Raw genomic sequence first — 24,656 nt, 5'->3', positions numbered from 1 at the left:
TTTAGAATATCATACTTGTCACCTCTTGTAATATGTCCGAAATAAGCGACCTTCCTCCTTTTTATGTCCGTAAGCATGTTTCTAGCGGTTTGCATTCTATTTAGCACTACGTCATTCGATATTTTGTCATTCCAGCTTATTTTCAACATTTTTCTGTAACACCACATTTCGAATGATTCTAGTCGGTGTATGCTTACGGTTTTCAATGTCCAGGCCTCGCATCCATATAAGAGTGTTGACCATACATAACATTTTAAAAATCTTGTCTTTAACCCGTTTGGTATGTCCCGGCGTGTCAGTATCTTTTTGATCTTCATGAAGGCTGTTCTAGCCATTTCTATTCTCCCTCTTATCTCCTGATCATGGTCCCATTGGTCATTCAGCCATACACCCAGATACCTGAAACGTTTTACTCTTTCTATTGTTTTGCCACCTATGGTTAGCCTCGCATAGGAGTAGTCTCTGCTGCTTTTATTTACAATAATAAATTTGGTTTTGTCAATATTTATGTTTAGCCCGAAGTCTTTGCTGTGTTTTTCAACTTTGTTTACAATAGTTTGGAGATCCTGAAAATTGTTTGTTACTAACGTTGTATCGTCTGCGTAGCGAATGTTATTTATATATATGCCATTAACTTTAATACCTAATTCTGCGTCATTTATTGCTTCTTCAAATATTTTTTCTGCGTACACATTAAATAATAGTGGCGATAGAATGCAACCTTGTCTCACTCCTCTGTAGATTTTTGTCTCTCTTGTGGTGCTGTCTCCGAATCTGATTTCTGCAGTCTGATTCCAATATAAGTTTTGTATACATTTGACGTCATATTTGTTTATGTCCAAGTCTTTCATTATTTCAAATAACTTGTTATGTTCTATTTTGTCAAAGGCTTTCTCGTAGTCTATAAAACACATACATATATCTTGATTGGCGTCCTGTGATTTTTGTGTAAGCATTTGAAGACTAAATATTGCTTCTCTGGTCCCAAACCCTTTCTTAAAGCCAAATTGTGTTGTTCCTATAGCGGCCTCGCATTTCTGATAAATTCTGTTGTGAATTATTTTAAGAAAAATTTTTAGCGTATGGCTCATTAAAATTATTATGTATCTTAAAATACGTAAATGGTTGCAGCACTGGGTGTATTCCATAAATGTTTTTTTTTTTTCTTAAATAAATTAAATAGTTTTAAGTGAAAATATTGCTTAATAAATAAAAAAATTTAATGGATTTTAAAAAATAAATAAATATGGCGATTGAAATTTAAATTAAATAGTTTTAAGTAAAATTTTGCTTAATAAATAAAAAAAATGGATTTAAAAACATAAAAAATATGGCGATTGAAATTTAAATTAAATAGCTTTAAGTAAAAATATTGCTTAATAAATAAAAAAATTTAATGGATTTAAAAAAAAAAATAAAAAATATGGCCATTGAAACATAGCCCTTTTTAGTTTGCCAGGCCAGTAATGACACGAAGCACACTTTGTAAGTGATTCAGAACTATTTGTAGGGGTTAACTTCATCCTGTTGATTGAATCTTAAAAAAAAACCAACACACTTAAATTCGCTTTTGTCTTAATCAGATCAGATAAATTATATTTACATAGAAAATGTTTTTTTAATTTACAATGATATTCCATTAAATATCTATAAAATTTTCGAATCTATAACAATGTAAGAAATATTTAATTTTTACGTTATACATACATACAAGATTTAATGTATTATATAGATTATACGACTCACAATTAACACAACAATTAAATTGCTATAATACTTCAATGAATCAGTGGCACGTTGAACGGCAGCTGGATGATCGCCTAAATTTATATTAAAAAAAAAATTCTATTTTCATTACATTCTCGATATTTGTATTTACTAATATCTTACCATTTAGAACATGCACGTTTACCGATTTAGAATTCGCATTGGATGGCAAGCAAGAATATCTGCCCGAATCTGAGATTCTCGCCTTTTGTATCAGAAGATATGACGTTGTTATGTCCCCCTTTTCGGTGATGACAGAAACTCCGCCACGTGGTGAATCGTAATTAATTTCCTATTTAAATATATTACAATAATAAAATTTATTCAACACCACCACATTTTTTTTCGAATAATTCGATTCTTAACCTCGTTGTTATGTGTCCAGTGCACTGTTAAAGGTGGATCTGGCAGGTGTTTAACGATACAAGTTAAATTAACTGTTGATCCCATGTCGATGTACAATTCGGGACCGCCGGGAATAGTTGTTATTGGTTCTGCATATATTTTTACATTATTCATATATATATATATACTGTGTATGCATGTATGTGTGCATTTACTTACCGACGACAGAGAACACCATTGTATAGCCAACGGGAGGCGTTGTGGAGACTTGACACTCATAAACACCGGAATCTCTGATTTGCGGAAATTTGATCTATAATGGCGGATAATAACGGTGTTATGATTCAATTTTTATTTTATCTATTAGCGCTTATTAAAATACGATATAATTATTATTTTATATATTTTGTTCGATTTAAGTTAGGAAAAAGTGATTTACGCCCTGACCAGGAATACTAGTCTGTAGTCGGTATTACGAAGGGGAATGACTTGGGGTTTCCCGAACAAGAGCTGCCGCCACAAAACTAAACCTTTTTGACGTGATAACGTCTTATAATTCGATTTAACAGGCTGCACGCACGAAAAAATGTGTCGTTACCTTGCTCATTAGTGTTACCTTGCTCATTGCCGTTACCTTGCTCATGTGTCGTTACCTTGCTCAATGCCGTTACCTTGAATGAACTGCAAGCGAAAGCGCGGAACGAACGACAAAGCAAACGAACGGCAACGTTCGACATCTTGCTCTCTCCAACTTAAGTGAGCGTATATGTGTATGTATATGAGCATATATATAATATAAATTCACGTATTTGTATTTGCACATGCCTTCTTATTGATTATTATTAATTTGATTTACTTGAAGAATTTAAAATAAAACCAAGTTTGTTAATAATACCTGTTGTTTTAATGTTATTATTATTTTTTGACGTGATAACGTCTTATAATTCTATGTAGCCGGCTGCACGCACCAAAAAATGCGTCGTTATCTTGCTCATGCGTCGTTACCTTGCTTGAACAGCATGTTATGTTATGCTATGTTATGTTATGTTATGTTATGTTATGTTATGTTATGTTATGTTGTGTTATGTTATGTTATGTTATGTTATGTTATGTTATGTTATGTTATGTAATGTTATGTTATGTTATGTTATGTTAAAGTATATTATGTTATGTTATGTTATGTTATGTTAAAGTATATTATGTTATGTTAATGTTAACTCATTCTCTATATCCATACAAAATATCTATCAAACAAATAAAATTAAAATTTTCTTTTGAAAAATGCAACCATTCAATCAGTATTTTCTTATGACGTTATCACGTTAAACTATCGTCAGTAAACCGACTTTACAGACAACCTCTTTTTAGTACAGAGCAATTCACCCCTTATATTTCGTCCCTGGAGCCTCGCTATGCGGCTAAGTTGTTCCAAACGCTTCTAATCAGGGCGCAGACATTAAACCTAACCGTTGATTCGAAATTTATACCTATATGTGGTATATATAACATATAAATATATATGCGTTAGCCAATGAAGGCTTCTCCCGAACACGATGCAACAGGTGAAGTCACCTTAATACCTGCTCAGGTATTAAAACTCTTAAGGAATGGACTGCACAGTAGGTGGCCGGCCGCATGGTGCTCTCGCCAACAGGTGCCCTCAGCCTCCACGGCTTCTACTTAGCGCAACGCGCCGGTGCCTTTCCAAAGCACTCAAATTGGAGCCTCCGCAATTCCCTGGAGCTCACCAGAGGAACATAGCTCTCGCTCTCTCCCATCAGTCATCATCATTGACCTAGATATTTTTAATATATGCCACGCATGTGAAGGTAACCAGCACGATACTAACCACCTCATTACATGCACCCTTAAATCCATTTATCTCACACCGCTTTCCCTCTGGTGCCACTCTGAAGAACCAACCAGTTTCCTGGGCCAACCATTAGATGAGATAGACGACAATGACCGATGACATTATTGTATTCGGTGGGGGTTTCTGAACTGCTACAACTACAACAATTATTCTACATCGTGCAAGCCTACCTAGAATGTCACTGGTACAATGGGGCTTTTATTATTGTATCAAGCATTGCCAGTGGCTTCTGGCTGAGTTAGCAACATAGGGATCATCATAGCAGACAACTGCGGGGCACCGAGATAACTCTCAAACAAGTTAGAAATCATCACTTTGAACATCCGACAATCAGTGGGCGGCATCTTGGCTACGGTTAAGAGAATATAGAAGGTTGGGTCTATTCCGATACCGCTATTCGGCTCTCAGTGAATTTGGCAGAATCAACCACTGAACTCATGAAGCAATAATTAAAGGTGATGTAAGTAGCCTAATTTTCACCCTGTGTTAGCCATCTTGAAGCTACTTAATAAATCCGTGTTGTCCTCTTGGAAAAGCTACTTTTTATTTCAGAGCAAATTCTAAAGAAAAAGTACTCAAAAGCGTAGAAATTAAAATTTTTGCTGAAAAAGTTAGCAGGCAATATTGTTTTGCCTATTCCATTTTGTTTAGACTTTCGCATCTTTCAATTCTATTGAGAGTTCTGTGAAAATTACATTGATAAATAGCTGCTACATAGCCACATTTAGGTAAGTCTTTTGTTGCAGATTATCAATCTGATTTTTTGTTAATAACTGCTTAAAATTTATATACACAGGTGTGAAAAAATTTGTACACAACGCAAAATTAATACTTCGTTGCTCCACCTTTTTGCTTTTCAACAGCTTGTAGCCGGCTTGGCATCGATTCCACTAACTTTTTGCAAACATCAGGGCTTATTTTATTCCATTCTTCCTGCAGAGCAATTTTCAAGAGTTAAATTGATGTACACTGCCTTTCCTGCATCCGGCGACCTATGTAATTCATCCCACAAATGCTCAATGGCATTGAGGTCGGGACTTTGTGCAGGGGTTTTTATTACCTTTGGACAGTTATATAACAACCAGCTCTTGACGTCATATGAGGAATGTTTGGGATTGTTGTCCTGGTAGAATTGAAAACTACTTTCGATGCCTAGTTTTCTCACGCTTTCTTTCAAATTTTGTTTCAAAATTGTTAAATAAACGTGTTTATTCATTATTACATCAATGAAATGTAATTTTCCAACTCCTGACGCCGCCATGCATCCCCAAACCATTACAGATCCACCACCGTGTTTAAGCGTTTTTCTTAAATTCTTGCCTTCCAGCTCCTTGTTCGGTTTGCGCCACACTTTACCCCTTCCATCACATCCAAATAAATTAAATTTACTTTCGTCAGTAAATAATACCTAAAGAATGAATATTAAAATCATGAAATTGTTATTTTTTCCCCCACTTACAGTGCTCCAAAAATCGAAATCCTTAGCCATATATTGGCGAGCAAAAACAAGCCGGTCATTTTGGTTTTTCTTGCTTATTAGGGGCTTCTTCCGCGCAACTCGGCCGTGAAAATCATTTTTTCGAAGAAGTCTTCTTATTGTTTCGGGATTTGCCTCCACCCCAGAAGCTTCTTTAACCATCGCAGTTAATTTTGGAGCAGAAATGAATGGATTTTTCTTCACTTCCCTCAGCACCATGCTCTCATCTTTGGAGGAAAGCTTCTTTGGACGGGTTCTACGATGCTTATTTGCAATGAAACCATTTTCATTGTATATAGCAATAATATCGTGCACTGTTGACTTGCTTTTTTTAATCAATTTCGATATTGCTCGCTCAGATTTTCCGTCTAAGTGCAGTTGAATTACTAATTTGCGTTCCTCCAATGTAGACTGTTTACCATTACGCGGTATTTTGCAAAATACTTTTATAAACTCACCCAATGATTGACAAGGCAACAATGAACAATAACTTTTAATACAAGTATAGAAAATTTAGAAATAACGGTATGCATATTTGCAAAACATGGTTTGCCCGACTTTAAATGTGAGACAGAGAAGTGGCCTTTTTCAGTTTTTTATACATTAACATTTTATAAAGCAACTTGGAATATATTTTTTTTGTTGTTTTTAAATAAAACAATTTTTGTGAAAAAACAGAAAAAGGTAGAACGTGTTTTCTTTCATCAAAACATAGATATTAGGTCTAGAAGTTTTCGTATGCATCTGCCCGACTTTGAATGTGAGTGACTGTATATAAATTTATCTTTTTTTAGCACAGATTTTATACTTCTAACTTTGCAGGTAATCTCGTTAAAAAATCAAATGTATGATTAGCGGACGTGACGAAATAAAATTGCATCAATGGATTAAGTAGCATCCGAAATCAGTTGTCAAACTTTACTTAACCTTGTATAATTGAATCATGCACTGAACTGAAGTAATTGTAGAATTTAGTTTACATGCTGTATTTTATCATTCTTATATTTTGACAGACCTTGAAGGGCATTCAAAGACAGATTATAGCCACTTTCCCTAACCATCGTCTCATGAATGCGGAAGAAACGCTTCGTTATGCTGCGTTTTATGCTCTAGCTTTTGTAGTGGTTTACATTCCTGCCTATCCAGACTTTATTCCGACATACAACCCACATGACTCAAATCGTTTCTTCACTTGCCGCTACAAACCAAGTCATCTACATTTCATTCCCGTCAACGACACTGTCCGAATGCTTAATTTCTAGTCCCCAGTGTAATATGCATGACATCGGCGACAACGATTGATGGAGAACCGGCCGAACCGACCCTTTAAAACTCGCGTCGCTCGAAATATTCTCAAATGGATAATAAATTGTATGAGAGTCCATTCAACCCATACTATGAAAGTAATTGCTGAATTATCTGTGCCTGGGAGAAATTATATTAGATGAAAACCAACTGTTGCTTTATTCATAACGGAACAATGGCTTTTAAAAGTGTTGGCCATAGTTTCTTGCCACTGTCGATTCAGTTCCACTTAAATTTACATTACGGCGACTACTCTGCCTACCTCGGAGTTTAAAGTATCCAATTTCCTCAAGGAAAGTAGATAGCCAGGTTTGTCCAAACTGCTATGGTAAAAAACAAAATTGTGTGGGCAACTTCGGCTGTCACGTCACCGGGTACTCGGCTGCCGAAATCCGCCCGCTCATTTCACACGTATTCACACACTTGTCAAATCAGTCGTTGTTCAGACGACACACACTGGGGATTTTGCGGAAAAAAGTCAAATTTGCAACATACCACCTACGCAATGTTTAATGGTATTTCTAAATTCCAGAATAGAACCAACAATAAAATCAGAAAGAATTACTAAACTCCGACTTACAGTTTTTTTTTATAGATACATATGTCAAAAGTATAATTTTTTTATAGTATTGAACTGACCAAGAAAAAACTTCAAAGCCCAAGGTGGTTTTTTTTTCTTTTTGCTTGAGCCGACTTCCAATTTTTTATTTTTCATTTAGGGTACGATATTTTTATATATTTTAGCCGGAAGAACAAAGGCTTTAAAGCATTTGATTATCTATTTATAATTAATTTTACGAAAAAAAAAAAAATCATATTCCTTCATATTCTTGGATCTGCAAGTTGAGCTACATTTACCTACGGTCAGAAACTAGTATCAACGTGTTGCTTAATAACGTCTCTTTCAGTTTTAATCAATTGCAGGTGCCACCAGGTGCCACCAGGCGCCACTGATTATTTTTTGGCAATGATAATAACTAAACGCTTTCAACCTCAAGACGCACACCACAAATAGGAGGAGGAGCTCGGCCAAACACCTAACAGAAGTGTACGCGCCAATTATTTATTTTTTTTTTCTAGTGTGTGCATAATGATAACGAAACACTTTTAATTTTGTTTTGACATTTTGAGGGTAATTCAGAATTATGAACTTACATGTATCCTGTGCGTAAATATTTGCTGGCTTATATTAATAAAAAAAAAAAAAAAATTAAAATTTATGAATTTAAAAAAAAAAAAATTTTTTTAATTTTTTTAAAAAATAGTTTTTAGACATGTTCTTTTCATACACAAATATATACAACTTCGTTAGTAGTAAAAATGTAAATATTTTTTGGGATGTATACTTTTTTCCGCATCTCTGTACAAAAATCCCCAGTGTGCGACACCGAAGCAACATGGGCGTAGGCTGTATATCACCCACACAATCTCAGTTTTTTTTGTAAATAAATAAATAAAACCCGGTGATGTGAGCCAATCAGCTGATTCTTTCATATTCGCTGAGAGCCGGTTAACGGTCTGATCTTGGCCACACCTTCTGAATTCTTTTCACTATGCATATTCCTTATTTCGCTCTAAACCAAATTTGTAAGTTTATTGGTGTAACCAATTATAAGAAACCCAACTGCAGGCACTGTAAAATACACCATCGCAAAACGCAATGACCCTACCAGACTTCCATTCTGTATAGCAGTACCTACTGGATAACAGACAAACAATAGCTTCCACCGACATGGCTTAAGGCCCCTCACGTTTACCATTAGCCAACTCTGTGAATGGAATACGTTGTCTAATCTCCTTCAGTCCTTTATATAATGGACATAAAAGGGATATGTTCCCAGGTGATTGTTATTATTATGATAAAAAAATTCTTACCTGCAGCGACCAGTCTCCAGTTAGCTTGTTGTATATGGAAGTAAACCTTTGATCGGATGTATAGGTGCTTTCACCCACAGTCAGTAGATGTAAGTCCCTATGTCTGATCCACGAGACCTGAAATGAAAATAGTTTTTATTACATTCCTCCATGCAAAACTACGACAGAATAATATTTAACTTAAGGGGGTAGTATGGTATTTTTTTTTTTTTCATTTTTTTTTTTTTAAATTATTCTATAACATCTTAAGATTATTGTGTGAAAGTTTGAAGTGCATTAGAGTAAAATTGACAAAGACACAAAGGATTAAGTATCTACCTCTCCAACCGGATTTCACGCTGCCGAAAATCTTTAAACGCGTTTTTCTCACACTTGCCTTTTTTAGGGTCGGTGTCCACTGTAGATTCATATCTACTGCACCGATTCTTTTCAAATTTGGTTTTTTTGTTTCTTTACTTTATTCACGAGGTAATGACGTCGAGTTTTTTTTTTTAAATTTTGTCATATTTTAAAACAACAAAGTTTTCAAGTTTTTTTTATGAAAAATCGGTGTTTTGACTTCAAAGCGCTTTAAAAAATTAAAAAAAAAAAAAAAAAAAAAATTCGACGTTGTTACCTGCGAAACTTTATTAGCTGATGAAATCAATTTGGTTTTTTGATTTTAGTTGATCCAGTAATGAGTTCTGAGGGACACCGCAATAAAACTTTTTTATGAGACGTCCGCGAAAATTTCACACAATATTCTTTAAATATGACTTTATAATGAAGTAATTTTAAAATTTTGAATAAATCAACTGTGTCGACAAAAAAAATTTCGAAAAATATGCTTGTTTTACACCGAATTAACCATACTACCCCCTTAAATTAAAAATAATAATAATAATAATAATAATCTAATGGGTTTTGAGCTACCCGAATTTATAACCGGTCAAAGACTGTCACTTCAGTAGCATTCTTTAAGCAATTAGCGAGGACAACAACTCGTCCTCATATTCTTGAAAAGTGTCAAGTTTTTAATGGTAGAGGTTTGAAATTGCCGGCTGAGTGACGACCACAACTAGCAAAAGTGAGATGTATTAGCTTGATCAGAATTGAGAAATACCTTGACCAGCAGTAAGATATGAAATGTGGTATAAGACGATTGGATCTAGAGCTGGATAAGGACAACAGAAATGGTCTCCTATCATCAAGCAAACAGTTAGCGCACTAGCTTCTCGACGCAAGCGTCACTGTTGACATTTATAATTTTGAAATATTGAAGGACTTTGTTTATTTTGAAGTAAGCCTTAACACCAATAATAATAACTAATACGTTTCCACGACAGTCGGTTCTACGTTACCGAAACGACCCGGATTTATATCCGGCCAAGGACTGTCACTCCAGAAGCATTGACCGTATATTAGTATGTGGAATGTTTATGCTGTTACAACAACAACAACAACCAATAATAATTTCAGTCTTGAAACCCAACGAAAGAGCTGTCTTGCCAAATAATGCCACTCCGGACTAAGTAACCGATGGAGGAGTAAAATCTCTTCTGAACGATCAAAAACACCACTTCAAATACATGAATACTGATCACATCTGATGATGTCGTCCTTGGAGTGTTATAGAGATAGATTCTGCGAAGGACTTTTGAATCTCTGCGCATGAGCTTTCGATGAATACCACAGACGATCTAGAACCTTGATAATTACAGCTGTTGATAGCTAATTAGAAACGACACTCATTTCAAAATAAATTTTCCATTTTCCTTTTAAACACGTATTTTCATAACTTTTTGCCAATTTTATTTAAACATATCGCCCTTGTTACGTTAAAGCGTAACAACTCAAAATCTGAACATTTTTAGTAGAGACGAAAAACTGTTCCCATAAATATTAATAATATAGGTATTACAAGGAAAAAAATATGTAATTGCACGAAAATATCATTAAAAAAGAAGTTGTCTGTAAAGTCGGTTTACTGACGATGGTTGAATGATGATTGAATGGTTGCATTTTTCAAAAGAAAATTTTAATTTTATTTGTTTGATAGATATTTTGTATGGATATAGGGAATGAGTTAACATTAACATAACATAACATAACATAGCATAACATAACATAACATAACATGCTGTTCAAGCAAGGTAACGACGCATGAGCAAGATAACGACGCATTTTTTGGTGCGTGCAGCCGGCTACATAGAATTATAAGACATTATCACGTCAAAAAATAATAATAACATTAAAACAACAGGTATTATTAACAAACTTGGTTTTATTTTAAGTTCTTCAAGTAAATCAAATTAATAATAATCAATAAGAAGGCATATGCAAATACAAATACGTGAATTTATATATGAACATATGCGCATATACATACACATATACGCTCACTTAAGTAGGAGAGAGCAAGATGTCGAACGTTGCCGTTCGTTTGCTTTGTTTGCTTTGTCGTTCGTTCCGCGCTTTCGCTTGCAGTTCATTCAATGCAATGAGCAAGGTAACGGCAATGAGCAAGGTAATTCAATGAGCAAGGTAACGACACATTTTTTCGTGCGTGCAGCCTGTTAAATCGAATTATAAGACGTTATCACGTCAAAACAATATAACGGTTGTTTCATTCTTATTTGTTTAGTAGTTGCGCTAAAATAACAAATTTTTGAGTTGTTACTCTTTTCCTTTTCTTTTTGAGTTGTTACGCTTTAACGTAACAAGTGCGATATGATAAACTTAAAAACTAGTGGAAAACAATTTAATCCCAATTCTTTATTAAATATATATATTTTTTTTTAAAGCATGTGAAATGCACGATTTGGATAGGGCAACTAATTAGAAACAGTAATGTATTATCAGATCAACATAGAGATCATGTTAGTATTTGGTTCCATAACCCTTTTGCTTCAACCCTGCCTCACATCGATTGCGCATTGATGTAATGAGATTCTGACAGCGCGCCACAGGTATTGCTTGCCATGCCGTTTTTACTTCGGCAAAAAGGACATCCATATTTGGGATATTTTTGACACTCACGGCTTTTTTACCGTCACCCCAGAGATGCTCTATTGGGTTTAAGTCCGGACTGGATGATGGCCATTACAAAACATTGATGGAATTTTCGTCGAAAAACTGTTTCGTCAACTTTGCCGTGTGCTTTGGATCATTATCCTGTTGAAATTTCCATATAACAGGCAAATTTTCCTCAACCCACGGCAACATTACATTTTTTAGTACATCGACGCATTTCTCCTTATTTAAAATTCCATCAATCCTATGGATTGGGGCAACACCATTCCACCAGAAGCATCCGCACAAAATGATTGATCCTCCACAATGCTTCACTACCCGTGAAACGTAGCGAGGATAGAGTTCTTGGTTGATTGGCCGTCGAACATTTCTACCTTCTACCATCTGGGCCTATGCGATTTATCTTGGTTTCATCACTCCAAACGATATATGTATTTCCATTGATTTGGAGTCCATGACCAAAGGGATCTCGCAAAGACTACTCGCCGTCTCCTTTGTATCTTGATTAGAAGGGGCTTCTTGCGTGCTGCTCTGCCATGCAGTCCAGATTCGACCAGACGCCGGATATTTCGAAATTATATTGATCCTGAATTTCCCGTTGGATGTCAGTGAAAGTCTTTTTTGGGTCTCTTTTGGAGATGATTGCTATCTTGCGGTCAATTTCTGCTGAAGTTTTCCGGGGCCTTTTCTTACGTGGAACATTGTCAACAGTCTTAAAAAGTTGGATATGCTTTAAGGCGTTAAAAACCATTTTTTTGAGCATTTGACTTGAATAGAAATTTCACTGTACGACTTTCCAGCTTTACGAAGGTCAAAAATGGAGCTGCGCAGGGCAGGTGTACAGCTGCTGCTTTTTCCCATTACACATCTTGAAGACGAATATTTTAGTTGCTTTTAAACAACCAATTTAAAATATATACATACCAAAAAGTCGATTACATTACTATTAAAATAACACAACTTGCCGAATATGCTTCCATTGAACAACTGTTTCTAATTAGTCGTCTCAGTTTATTTACCTTGAACTAAGTAACCCATGCACTGCGTTGGATAATATTAACGGTACTTCAATTTCACAACTACAAAACTAGGCGCAATAGAGTAACAAAGGCAATGCAAATGATTTTAAGAGAAAAAATAACGGTAAATTTAAACAGTTTAATATTATGCTCATCAAGCGTTTATCAAAAGGGAGCGTTTCTAATTAGCTGACAACAGCTGTATATATCTAGGCAATGCGCAAAACTCCAGCATAAAAAGTATTCAATGCGGTACATGCTGAGGAATTCGTTTGATTTGCAAAGGCCAATTACTGAGACGAACTTGGCTTCACTTCGAACGCAGAAATAGCTGGCACGTTTTGTAGGTTTCCGTCAAAATCGTGTATAGCAGATACAGGGGCAAACAAGAAAGCGAAGACGTATCTAGGCCAAGCTAGAAGGCCGTCGTCGCCGAATGGGTTGGTGCGTGATTGCCATTCGGAAGTGCGTAGGTGCGAATCTCCATGCTTGAGTATCAAATAATAGAAAAAGCTTTTTCTAATAGCGATTGCCCCTCGACAGGCAATGGTAAACCTCCGAGTGTATTCTCCTTATTAAACAAATAATTTGCCTTTCAGACTAGGCTTAAAACTGCAGGTCCCTACATTTTGTGGAACAACATCAAGACGCACACCGCAAATAGGAAGAGGAGCTCGGCCCCAAACACCTAACAGAAGTGCACGCGCCAATTATTATTATTATTATTTTATCTAGCCCAAGCTTCTCCTCCAATTCAGTGTATGCACTTTTAAGTTGTTTCGTACAAAGCAAACGAAGAGACTAGCAGTTTTCTGGCATCTGAGACCGGTAGACACTTTTTGTGAAAAGATCGCGGCCAAGTTCTATTGATGTTATGGTTCGACTACGGCGGCAGAGTGGCCCGTAAAATACACAACTTATTTTGTAAATTTTATACTTTCTCACAACAGTCGGCTTTACGCTACCGGTACCGGTCAAGGAAACGTCACTTCAGCAACATTCCACAAAAATGTATGTGAAATATTTTATACCGCTACAACAACGTAAAATTGCAAAAAATAATTGTTTGGCAAACCTCTTTAGTCAATATACCAAGAAGGGGGAGTTGGGGAGGAATAGAAAATTCAACTATCTTTTTTTAGTGTCCCTTCCTGCTTTTCAAAACCATTAATCTTCAATGCATTCACGAGCAATTCACCATCCATTTGGCTCAATGCCCATCCGATGGCAATTATTAATACTCACTGTTTTGTTTCCAAGGTTCTTAATACGGCAATTTAAATGCGCCGTTTTACCCACCAATGATGTTACATTTTTAGTAGCTGACGTATCAAAATAGGGCCCTCTATTAAGCGGTCTATTTCCTTTCAAATATGTTTCTTCCATTGTTTCAAACGTTTCCTCGACCCCCCTTGATTTTTGCATCAATTCCGACCCGTTGGTTTGTTGGTTCTGATCAATATACACATATTGGCAGTCGATTATTCTGTGAAAAACTATGTGGCAGAAAAATAACGGTATTAATTTAAAGTAGGTAAAGGTTTTTTTTTGATTATAAATACAGATAAAGCAAATTTCGCATTAATCAGGGGAAAGATTCGTTATTTTTTTCTTTTTTTTGTTTTGTGAAATCGGAAATCTGCGCTTGAGTGCTTGTTTAGAGTCTGTATTTTTGATGGGAAATTAAATATACGCCATGTATTACACTTTATGCTACTCACATATAAAAATGATGGCTAATCCACAAATTGCTTTTAAGTTGCGAAACATTTTAGTTTTATGTTGCAAGTATGAAACTATTTAAGTTGCTTCAGGTCGCAAGACATACTTTTGCTTTTAACACAACAGAAACTTTTACTATAAAATGCACATAATACTTCCTTGACATAGACAAGAGCCTGGTAATGGCACATGCGCATTAAGTGTGACGTTTTCACTTGCATATTTTTCATACCTGTACCAAGAGGTTGTTTTTTTTTTTTTGTTATAAGATACATAGATAAAAAATAATACCAAATTAATGAATAAAAATTTAAAAACGGCGTATGTGTATTAATTTTGTTTTTAATTCAAATCTTTTAATTGATGAAATACCAAATTTAAAATATATATGTTCTCATCTAAGGGTTAAGTGTCGTGCTAAGTGAAAAATCTTGCCACTTTATTCCAATATCATAGAAATGATAGCGCAGCATTATTCCCATAGTTTAGTTTAGTGCATGTCCTTAGCTAAAATATGACTTTGTTGATTATCATATAACCAATTTTGACGTGATAACGTCTTATAATTCGATTTAGCCGGCTGCACGCACGAAAAAATGTGTCGTTACCTTGCTCATTAGTGTTACCTTGCTCATTTGTAGTTACCTTGCTCATTAGTGTTACCTTGCTCATTTGTCGTTACCTTGCTCATTAGTGTTACCTTGCTCATTTGTCGTTACCTTCCTCATTTGTCGTTACCTTGCTCATTTGTAGTCACCTTGTTCATTGCCGTTACCTTGAATGAACTGCAAGCGAAAGCGCGGAACGAACGACAAAGCAAACAAAGCAAACGAACGGCAACGTTCGACATCTTGCTCTCTCCTACTTAAGGGGGTCTTCTGGTCTCGAGGCCCTGAAATGAAGGGTTTTTTTGGGGATTGATTGTGACAAATCCTGTGAATATTTAAAAAAAAAATTTTTTTTATTTTAAAGGTACATTTCTTGGCTTTTAAAAAATGGTTTTGACTTTGAAAAAAATTAACACCCGCGACCTTGAAATGGCGCTGAAGACGTCCACCTCCAAACGAAACAGGTCTCCATTTTGGTCACGGTTTTTCCACCTGGGTAATCAGAAAGCAAAAATTAGATATGCGTTGTCTTCAGAGTTGCCCTGGTTAAGTTTTCCCGTGACAGATTTTTTTTTTTTAATTTTTTTCAAAAGTTATGCAACAATTTGCAAAAAAAATTTTTTTTTGCTCATTTTTTGAACTTTAAAAGGTTATAAAAATGGAATGAAAAAAAATTTCAAAAATAGTACACGGGGAAACTTAGCGGTAAGTTTTCCGAACCTTTTAAGACCAAAACCATTGAAATCGGAGTATAACTACTATGAAAAGTGTGACCAAAATGCTTAAAAAACACGATTTTCGGGGAAACGCGTTTAAAGATAAAGTTTATGATGAAAACGGCCGGAGGAGGGTACACTTCGGTGCCCAGAAAAATGTGAAAAAATGCGATTTTCAAAAAATCCTTTCTGTGGCGTATTCTCGCATACACATACAACAAAATTATGCAAAAAAAAAATCGATTTTTTTTTCGCTGGAGACCAGAAGACCCCCTTAAGTGAGCGTATATATGTATGTATATGCGCATATGTACATATATAAATTCACATATTTGTATTTGCATATGCCTTCTTATTGATTATTATTAATTTGATTTACTTGAAGAATTTAAAATAAAACCAAGTTTGTTAATAATACCTGTTGTTTTAATGTTATTATTATTAATTTTTTTATTATACAATATATGAAGGAAAAAATGTATGGTAGTATTTACCATATACCTTATAAGATTTGTTGTATACTAATATATGTATTATATATAAACATGCATATACATATACAATTTCGCGCAATTTTCAAAAAGAATAAATCTATATGTAAAGATGCATACAAATCATATGGACATATCAAATATACGAATCTATTCCGTACGCAAGCAAATGTAAGCTAATGTGCTTGAACTGCAAGCGAGAGCGCGGAACGAACGACAAAGAGCAGAATCGGCCCCCGCGTTCGGCAACGTTCGACATCTGGCTCTGTCCTACTTGAGTGAGCATATATATGTATGTATATGCGCATATGTAGGTATATAAATTCACATACTTGTATTTGCATATGCCTTCTTCCTGTGTGCATGGTAATGAACCATTTCTCTGTTGAGAATAGGACGTTGATAGAAAAAGTAGGAAATGAAAGGGAGTGTTTCGAGTGTAAAGTGTCTTGAAAAAGGCAAATCGATGATGTTGCCTCTTAGTATTGTTGACTTATTAACGTTTGACGCACAATCGAAATTGAAGATATCTTTCATGAATTTGATAAATGTTTCGTAATTTTTCACGTTTGTGTAAATGTAACTTGACCTATTCCATTGCAATTCCATTTACCTCCTCCTCTATATCCATACAAAATATCTATCAAACAAATAAAATTAAAATTTTGTTTTGAAAATTGCAACCATTCCATCAATATTTTCTTATGACGTTGTCACGTTAAACTATCGTCAGTAAACCGACTTTACAGACAACCTCTTTTTTTAATAAATTTCCCATGAAAGCTAAACTTGACGTTAGCAATCAGCAACAGCCCACGCATCTCCACTACTTTCAATGGAAAAAATATGGTTTTTTTATGACGAGCTTTTTCATAGCAATTCTTTCTTAAGTCGATTTAGGTGGTTATTGCTTTTGACCACAGATATTATAGCACACGCGTCTTTAGAGAATATATCTGTTCACTTTTGATAAAACAACTTAAGTCGACTTAGCTTTTTTTTCTGGATTACGAATGCACCGTTGAAATAAGGTAATTTACTTACGAATTACTTAAGAGCAAGTGTTTTCATTCGGAAGTTTTTGCGATCCTGCAGGCATGCAAAATGTTTAAGGGGTTATACGCAGTTATGACTTTCAAAAAAATCAATTTTTTTCTAAGCAATACTTTCGGAGTTATACCTAAATATGTAGAGATGCCTCAGCACGTTTTAAGGTAGGTATTGAAACTTTAAACGTGTTTTTTTCAAAACGGCATTTTTCAAGTCGGTGTACACGATATCTCGAAAACGGCTTGTTTGATCGGTCAACCGTTTTAACTCAATCTTTAAAGATACATTTTCTAGTAATTAATCGTTCCTTTTGTAAATCTGATACTTATTTTCCATTTTATAATCAATTTACGGCCAAATTTTAAGGTAAATATCGAAATCATTTCTTTTAAAAGCTGCCATTTTGTGAAAATTCACTATTTTGATTAGCCGAACGATTAATTACTAGATAATCTAATATATTAACAAAATTTGTTTGGTTTTTTGATTTCAGATAATCCAATCCTGAGTTACGATGTACACCGTAAATCGTCTTTTTTTAAAGGAGGTTCCAGAAATCGCCTGCAGCGCGCTCTATAATCAACATTTTCATAAATAAAAAATTTTGTTACGTTCTTGAAGGATGCTTTTATAACCGCCAAAAATTTTCAAATTAAAATATTCTGAAGTTTCTTCAGGATAAATTCTTGACAACCCGTCTTTTATTTGCTTCATAACTGCGTATAACCCCTTAAGGAGCATGGGGACTATGGGATCGAAGGAGATATTAACATTTTTCCTATAGCTAAGCCGCGGGTAAAGCTCTGACGACGCTATGGTGTGAAGTTAGTCAACTCCTGTAAAGAGGAGATCAAATCTCTTGGGTGTATAGGCAACATTTCCCTGATCTGGGTTCCAGGACAGAGGAACATAGGAGCAAATAAAATTACTGATGAGCTTGCCAGGAAGGGCACCGCATTTGCCTGAGAGACCTCATACCCGGCCATCGGCATCCCCATGACTGTTCTTAAAGGGAAATTGCGCAACTTATTTCTCAGAAATGCGCAGAAAAGTTGAAGCATCATTTCTTCATGTGCTATTTCGAAAACCCTGTGGCCCCAGTACAATATATGAATGACTCAGAAACTCCTGGTGCCTCCTCGCCATTCATTTTCCAAAACTCGTACTGTATTTACCGATTATTCGACGATCGGTTCACATGCTTACCATTTAACAGCTTCTGCAATGGGGATCTTTCAGAGAAGTAGACTGTTGAGCACTTTCTCTGTAAATGCCCAGATTTGATAGCTAGACGATTTATATCACTGGATGCTCCTTTCTTCGACAGCCTGAGGCAGTGCGCGAACCTAAGCCCCATTAATCTTCTCCATTGCATCAAGAGCCCTGGTTGGCTGTACATACCTGACTTTTGGAGATCTCATAATGGTATCAAAAAACGGGAGTGCCAGAGTGATACTTCAACCATTTCTCCTACCTATCTAGAGGGCGAATTACGTGTCGTGCGAAAATGACATACTATTTTTTTAAGTTGAAAATTTGTTTTTCAATTATTGTCTAGCATCGAAAATATCTTCTACACAACTCACCCTGTACTTAGCAGCTACTTGACATTTCAACCAAGTTTTTATGATTGTAGCAAGTGCAGGCAAGTGTGCTTGCGATAGTAGTGTGGAAATAAAATGGTTAGCTTTACAACCTTACGAAATCACTGGAAGAAATCGTTGTTTGCAGCCGGCATTGCAGGCTACGGACTGTATTATGCAAAAACAAGCTTTGAGTAAGTTGCTTTTAATTAAAAAGTGTTTACAATTCCAATATTATGGTGTAATCAGAGAATATGCGGTTTACAAAATGTTCCCAGATATCTCGAAGAGCAATTTACAATTTGTAAACAACTGATTTTTTACGGTCTTGCATAAGTTTTAAAAAGCATTTTATGTTTAATATTTGCAGTATATCACAGCATATGAAAAATGTATGCACGAATACTATAGCTCAAGGGAAAGTTTGTGACAAGCCCAAGCATATTTTGGTAGTTTTAAATCCTGCAGCTAACAAAAGAAAGGCAGAGAAAATGGTAAAATTTGACGCGATTCTTTTTTCGCTTGATTTAAATTCAAATTGTTTACAGTTTAAGGATTACTGCGAGCCCATTCTACATCTATCTGGTTACAGCGTGGATATCATTAAAACGACGGAAGAGGGACATATCAAGACATGGCTGAACGATATGACTGTGCGTCCACATGCGATTGTAGTTGCCGGTGGCGATGGTACGGCATCTGAAGTAGTTACCGGCTTGTTGCGGCGAAAGGAAGGCAAGTGCCCAATTGTATTACTGCCATTGGGTCGGAAAAGCACAAGTGCGTTGAAATATCTCGACTTTAAACCGGAAAACAAACTCGAGCGTGTGAAATCGTTAACCGCAGCCTTAATGCCTTTGCTGCAAGAGAAAGTAAAGAACGAAAGTGTTATGAAAGTAGATTTCGTTAATGATCCAACAGATAATGTGGTCCCTTCCAAAAACTCTAACACCATTTATGGATTGACTGACTTTTCGTGGGGTCTATTAAGAGATCTTGAGAGCATTACAGATAAATATTGGTACTTCGGACCGCTGAGGCAGTATGCAGCTACGTTATTAAATGCATTCTCAAGTAAATTAAACTGGAATCTCTCCACAAATTTCATTTACACACCGCCTTGTGCTGGCTGTCGCAATTGCCAGCCGAATGAGAATACATCTTACGTAAAAAAGTTTTTGCCCAGAATATATACAGTTCCGCACAATAATGCGGTTAACGCGAACTCTTATAAATTGAATGAAGACTGCGATACGAAAATTGAAGGGCACACAAATGCTAATCAACTTAATATAACATGTAAGCAAAATAGTGACTCAATTACAGAACTTGAAACCAAAATTATCGATACACTCACGCCTGGTATCGAATTCGTTAAAAAAGTAAATAAAGTAATTGAAAAAGAGCTGGAGCCCAACAGCTTAATTAAAAGTAGAACAATAAATCTACTGCCTGCACTTAAGAATGCAGCTGATGCGCATTACTCGGTCGATGGCGAGGAATATCGTGTTAAACCGTTACGCATCGAAGTTGTTCCAAATGCTATTCAAGTATTTTGCAATTAAAACATTTTTAACTGAAATATGTATGTATATATTTTTCGTTCTATTCTGATTTTTGGCTTTAGTTTTTATTCTACAAGTTTAACAGAAATAAGTTTACTGAAGTCATGTGTTAAAAACATTTAAGATTTCTGTGCGGGTCAACACTCAATCTCAAGCACATTGACGATATTGTGCGAATAATAAATTGTAAAGCGGAAAACTGCAGTACTGCATGTCGGAGCGTTTCCAACTGGTCGTCTCTGTGTATTCGAGTTCTAACTCCTTTATAGTTGCGTAAGCAGGTGAGGACTGGAAATGGAAATGGACAAGTGCGAAAAGATTAAATGTAAGCAGCTATTGGAATTAATTAATATATTAATGTTGACTACCTTATTTGCAAAAATTGTTACAACGAACTTTCCCGGCTTGAAAGTTTTGATCACCCGGTTTATGAGTTCCGCATAATTATTCATTGAAACATTGCTTTCAAAACTGACGTAGGAAAAATTGCTTTCAGGTGTTATATGAATGGTCATATATTCGCCCTAAAAAAACAAAAAAGAAGAAACAAATATAAGTATGAATCAAGTTATAATTTTATGAGTCATATTTCGGTTTCTTTAATTGTTACGAATAGTAAAAATGTGGTATGCTATAAATACTTAGCTAAATAGCAAGGCTGCCGTCGTGGCCGAATGGGTGCGTCACTACCATTCGGAATCCAGAGGACGTTTTTCTAAAAGCGGTCGTCCCTCGGCAGGCAATGGGAAACCTTCGAGTGTATTTCTCCCATGAAAACCTCATAAAAAATATCTGCCATTCGGAGTCGGCTTACAACTGTAGGTCCCTCCACTTGTGGAACAATATTAAGACGCACACCACAAATAGGAGGGGGAGGTCGGCCAAACACCCAAAAGGGGTGTACGCGCCAATTATACATACATACAAATAACAAAACTCTTTTACCTTTGCGCCAATTCCATTCATTGAATATCCGCACGGATCGAAAAGAAAATCATCTATTTCCATTTCCGGAAGCAGTTTATCTATGCCTGAAGCCTGGTAATATGATTAAGATATATATTTATTACACTCGCGTTGAAACTAACTTCACAAACCTTGGTCACTTCGGCACCGGTTGAGAATTTTTCTTTGGAAAACTTGCCCATAACATCATTATCTAGATTTTGCATCAAAATCTCAATAGTTTGGTCCGGTTCTGAATTATCCAATTTAGGTGGTCTGCTCACTTCTTTCTTATATTTGCTGAATGTGTACAAATACCAACATTCTCTATTGATTGAACCCAAACAGTAGGATCTGCCTTCTTCAAAGAGAGTATCAAGGTACTCGACTTCCTCGCAGAATCCACGATGAGGGAATGACTGCAATGGGTGTGCATGTGTTAGTTTTAATAATAAAAAAATTGAATTAAAAATACCTACTTGAAGTTCTGGCCTCGAAAAATTCTTTCTTGAATAAAACAAGTCGGTTATTTCTGTGAAGCCATACTGTGGCACAAGTTCCAGTAACGGCTTTAGGCTTTTAAGTAACGTTGTGGAGCCACAGGTCTTTAGAATCCATCGCTTTTTGGACACAAACATGCTACTTTCACTACAATTACAAGAAAGTTATTTACACAAACTACAAAGGATTTTCAATTTCTAGTTATACACCTTAGCACGTAAGCATCGATGGCATCATTTTTGGAAAAACTTATAATTTCACATTTAACGACTTGCAGTAAAGTTTCCCAATTAGATCTGAAAATATAGAATAGTTCCTATACTAAAAGCAAAATATGGAAAAATAATTTGATAACAATCTTCTACAACATTACTTACAATTCAAAAGTTCAACTATTAAGGGTCATATGAATGTGATAAGAATTTGTTTATGAAAGAATTCAATTGATAAGAGCATTACAAAGTACATGAAAAAGGCGTGTTAAATAAAACCAGTGGATAAAGCCAGCGTTTAAGCTACGTTCTGCGCCCTCTACTAATTTCACTCTCACTCACTGTCGTCACCACTCAACAGACAATGGAACATTATGCATACATATGTACACACGTGAGTTTAAAATCGTACATACATATAAATGCAAGTTTGAAAATTGAAAGCATGATCCACGGAACCGGAACGACCCGGGTTTGCATCCGGCCAGGCTTGTTGCTCCAGAAAACATACATACATGAGTTTATTTAGTTTTTAAATTATCTTATTTAACACTTGGTTTATTATCGCGAAAACATCACTTTTTAGATGCATCGAACACAATATTATCATCCGTAAGGGAGACAAATCTTACCTCGGTATCTTCCTCAAGTCACATTCGTCGCTATCACCGTCTTCGAACCAAATTTCCAATAATTTCTCTACACCTTCGAAGAAATGTACGGATGGCTCTGCCAATGTTCCATTCAACATTTTGCCGAATTGATATATGTTGGTGCACGTCCGAAACAAAAATCTGCCGCACACAATTCAACAAAATCAAAGGTAATACAAAAACATCTGTAAAAACACAAAAGCGATTGTGAAAGTTGCCATATCGTATTAAAAATCAACGTAACAAATTAAAAATCAATAGTAGTGTTCTCGTACGCGTAGTTTGTACCAATTGTTAATACGCATGTTGGAAGAAATACGGTTACCATAAACATCGTGTATAATGTATAAAAAGAAACGAACGAATATCTGATTGTGATAAAATTCCTACCAAGGCGAATCTATTAAGCTGGTATGACGTGACTTTTTACTTTATTTCGACTTGATGGGTGTAATGTCAAATTGGAATTCAGGTTTTTAGCACTAATTCCATCAGAATGGTTAAAGACAATACATGGCGTTTCCACGACAGTCGGTTCTACGTTACCGAAACGACCCGGATTTATATCCGGCCAAGGACTGTCACTCCAGCAGCATTCCCCGTATGTAGGTAGGGGGAATGTTTATGCTGCTACAACAACAACAACAACAATACATGGAGATGTTTGTAGTTGTATAAGTAATACCACCCTGACAGATTCACCTTGATTCGTACCATGAATTTTTGCTTTTTTGTCTGTTTTATTGCATATGGAATAAAACTTCTGAAAAGTACTCAATTAAGTGCTTTAAATTAATAAAATGTGTTCAATTCAATGTGTGTGTAATTAAGTATTCAATAATTCATTTAAATAATGTAAAACCTCTTCCTTCTGTAAAATTGAGTACAGCTTTCGTGAAAATTGCGCATTCAATACAAATTAACAAATAATTTAAAACATGATTTATATAGTAAATTGATTGAATCAACAAAACTGGAAAACTATTACAGTGATTTTCAGTTCAATTAAAAATTCAATAATTTCAAATAAAATTAATTATTTTACTTATACGCGTTTTTTGCAATTATATTTCGACGAAGAATGCCATCATTGGTGAAGTGAGGTTTGATAAGCCATTGATTGCAGTCTTAAGTCAAGCGGGTGAGCGTGTATACGAATAGTAAAGCGATTAGGGTTGAAATAAAAGCAAGCCAGCGTGTTGCCATTAATTTGTGACTTTTATTTTACAATCAAATCGTCGAACTTAGAGGAATTATTGTGAGAAGTTTCTATTTGGATAAAACTTACCACATTCGTAACAATATGTTATTCAACACCGCCGCATATAAGTTTTGCAATCACTTGGTCACCCTGTGCATAATAAATTTATTTAATAGTTGCAATAGGCGTAAAGCTAAATACACACCAGGCAACCGTTGCAGCAACACGGCCATGTTGAAGCAACCGTTGCCTCGTGTGTATCTGTGTTGCCAATTGATTTTCGTGTTGCTGCAACCGTTGCCTGAAATATCAAATAAATTTGATTTTTGGGATAGGTTGCTGCAACCGTTGCTTCGTGTGTATCACTGTTTACTGCTTTTACTCGTTCAGTTCGTTGAAAACAAGCGAAGAAGAAGGTTCGCGCGGAGTAAAATAAAGTGAAAAAGGCAAAAATGGCAATTGAAAATAATGAAAATTATGTTAATTTTATTAACGAATTTAAAAATTTGAGAGAGCTGTAGGATATAAGTAGTGAAAAATGTAAAAATAAAAATTTTAGAAAAAAAGCATACGAACAATTAAAAAATTAATACAATAAAATTGATAAAAATTTCAAGTCCGCAAAAGAGTTTCCTGTTGCAAGATACCGCAAAGTTATTGCCAGTCTAATTTCTGCTGATAATGCCTCTCTCATTATGGTATCTTGTTTCGTTATTTTGGCCTTTACGAAGTCCAA

At 35.4% G+C, this 24,656-nt stretch overlaps 3 protein-coding genes across 3 annotated transcripts; 1 reads left to right on the top strand and 2 right to left on the bottom strand.

Moving 5' to 3' along the window:
- Positions 1 to 1,575: 1,575 nt before the first annotated feature.
- On the bottom strand, positions 1,576 to 14,537 carry LOC129249457 (lachesin-like). Its single transcript, XM_054889286.1, has 7 exons — positions 14,395 to 14,537; positions 13,919 to 14,169; positions 8,643 to 8,759; positions 2,332 to 2,425; positions 2,134 to 2,261; positions 1,891 to 2,059; positions 1,576 to 1,820 (listed from the first exon to the last, which is right to left on the bottom strand). Exons 1-7 carry the CDS (start codon positions 14,441 to 14,443, stop codon positions 1,717 to 1,719), a joined length of 912 nt encoding a protein of 303 aa, XP_054745261.1. The 5' UTR covers positions 14,444 to 14,537; the 3' UTR covers positions 1,576 to 1,716.
- Positions 14,538 to 18,911: 4,374 nt separating this feature from the next.
- Positions 18,912 to 20,435, top strand: LOC129249455 (acylglycerol kinase, mitochondrial). The gene is made up of 3 exons (XM_054889284.1): positions 18,912 to 19,037; positions 19,214 to 19,337; positions 19,392 to 20,435. Exons 1-3 carry the CDS (start codon positions 18,940 to 18,942, stop codon positions 20,406 to 20,408), a joined length of 1,239 nt encoding a protein of 412 aa, XP_054745259.1. The 5' UTR covers positions 18,912 to 18,939; the 3' UTR covers positions 20,409 to 20,435.
- On the bottom strand, positions 20,421 to 22,900 carry LOC129249456 (S-adenosylmethionine decarboxylase proenzyme). The gene is made up of 7 exons (XM_054889285.1): positions 22,699 to 22,900; positions 22,064 to 22,150; positions 21,833 to 22,001; positions 21,506 to 21,772; positions 21,354 to 21,446; positions 20,777 to 20,932; positions 20,421 to 20,696 (listed from the first exon to the last, which is right to left on the bottom strand). Exons 1-7 carry the CDS (start codon positions 22,815 to 22,817, stop codon positions 20,559 to 20,561), a joined length of 1,029 nt encoding a protein of 342 aa, XP_054745260.1. The 5' UTR covers positions 22,818 to 22,900; the 3' UTR covers positions 20,421 to 20,558.
- Positions 22,901 to 24,656: the final 1,756 nt, after the last annotated feature.

Source organism: Anastrepha obliqua, chromosome 5, assembly GCF_027943255.1.
Source record: "Anastrepha obliqua isolate idAnaObli1 chromosome 5, idAnaObli1_1.0, whole genome shotgun sequence".
NCBI classification, from domain to species: Eukaryota; Metazoa; Arthropoda; class Insecta; order Diptera; family Tephritidae; genus Anastrepha; species Anastrepha obliqua.
The sequence above is the reverse complement of the archived record's forward strand: the minus strand, read 5'-3'. Positions and strand labels throughout refer to the sequence as shown.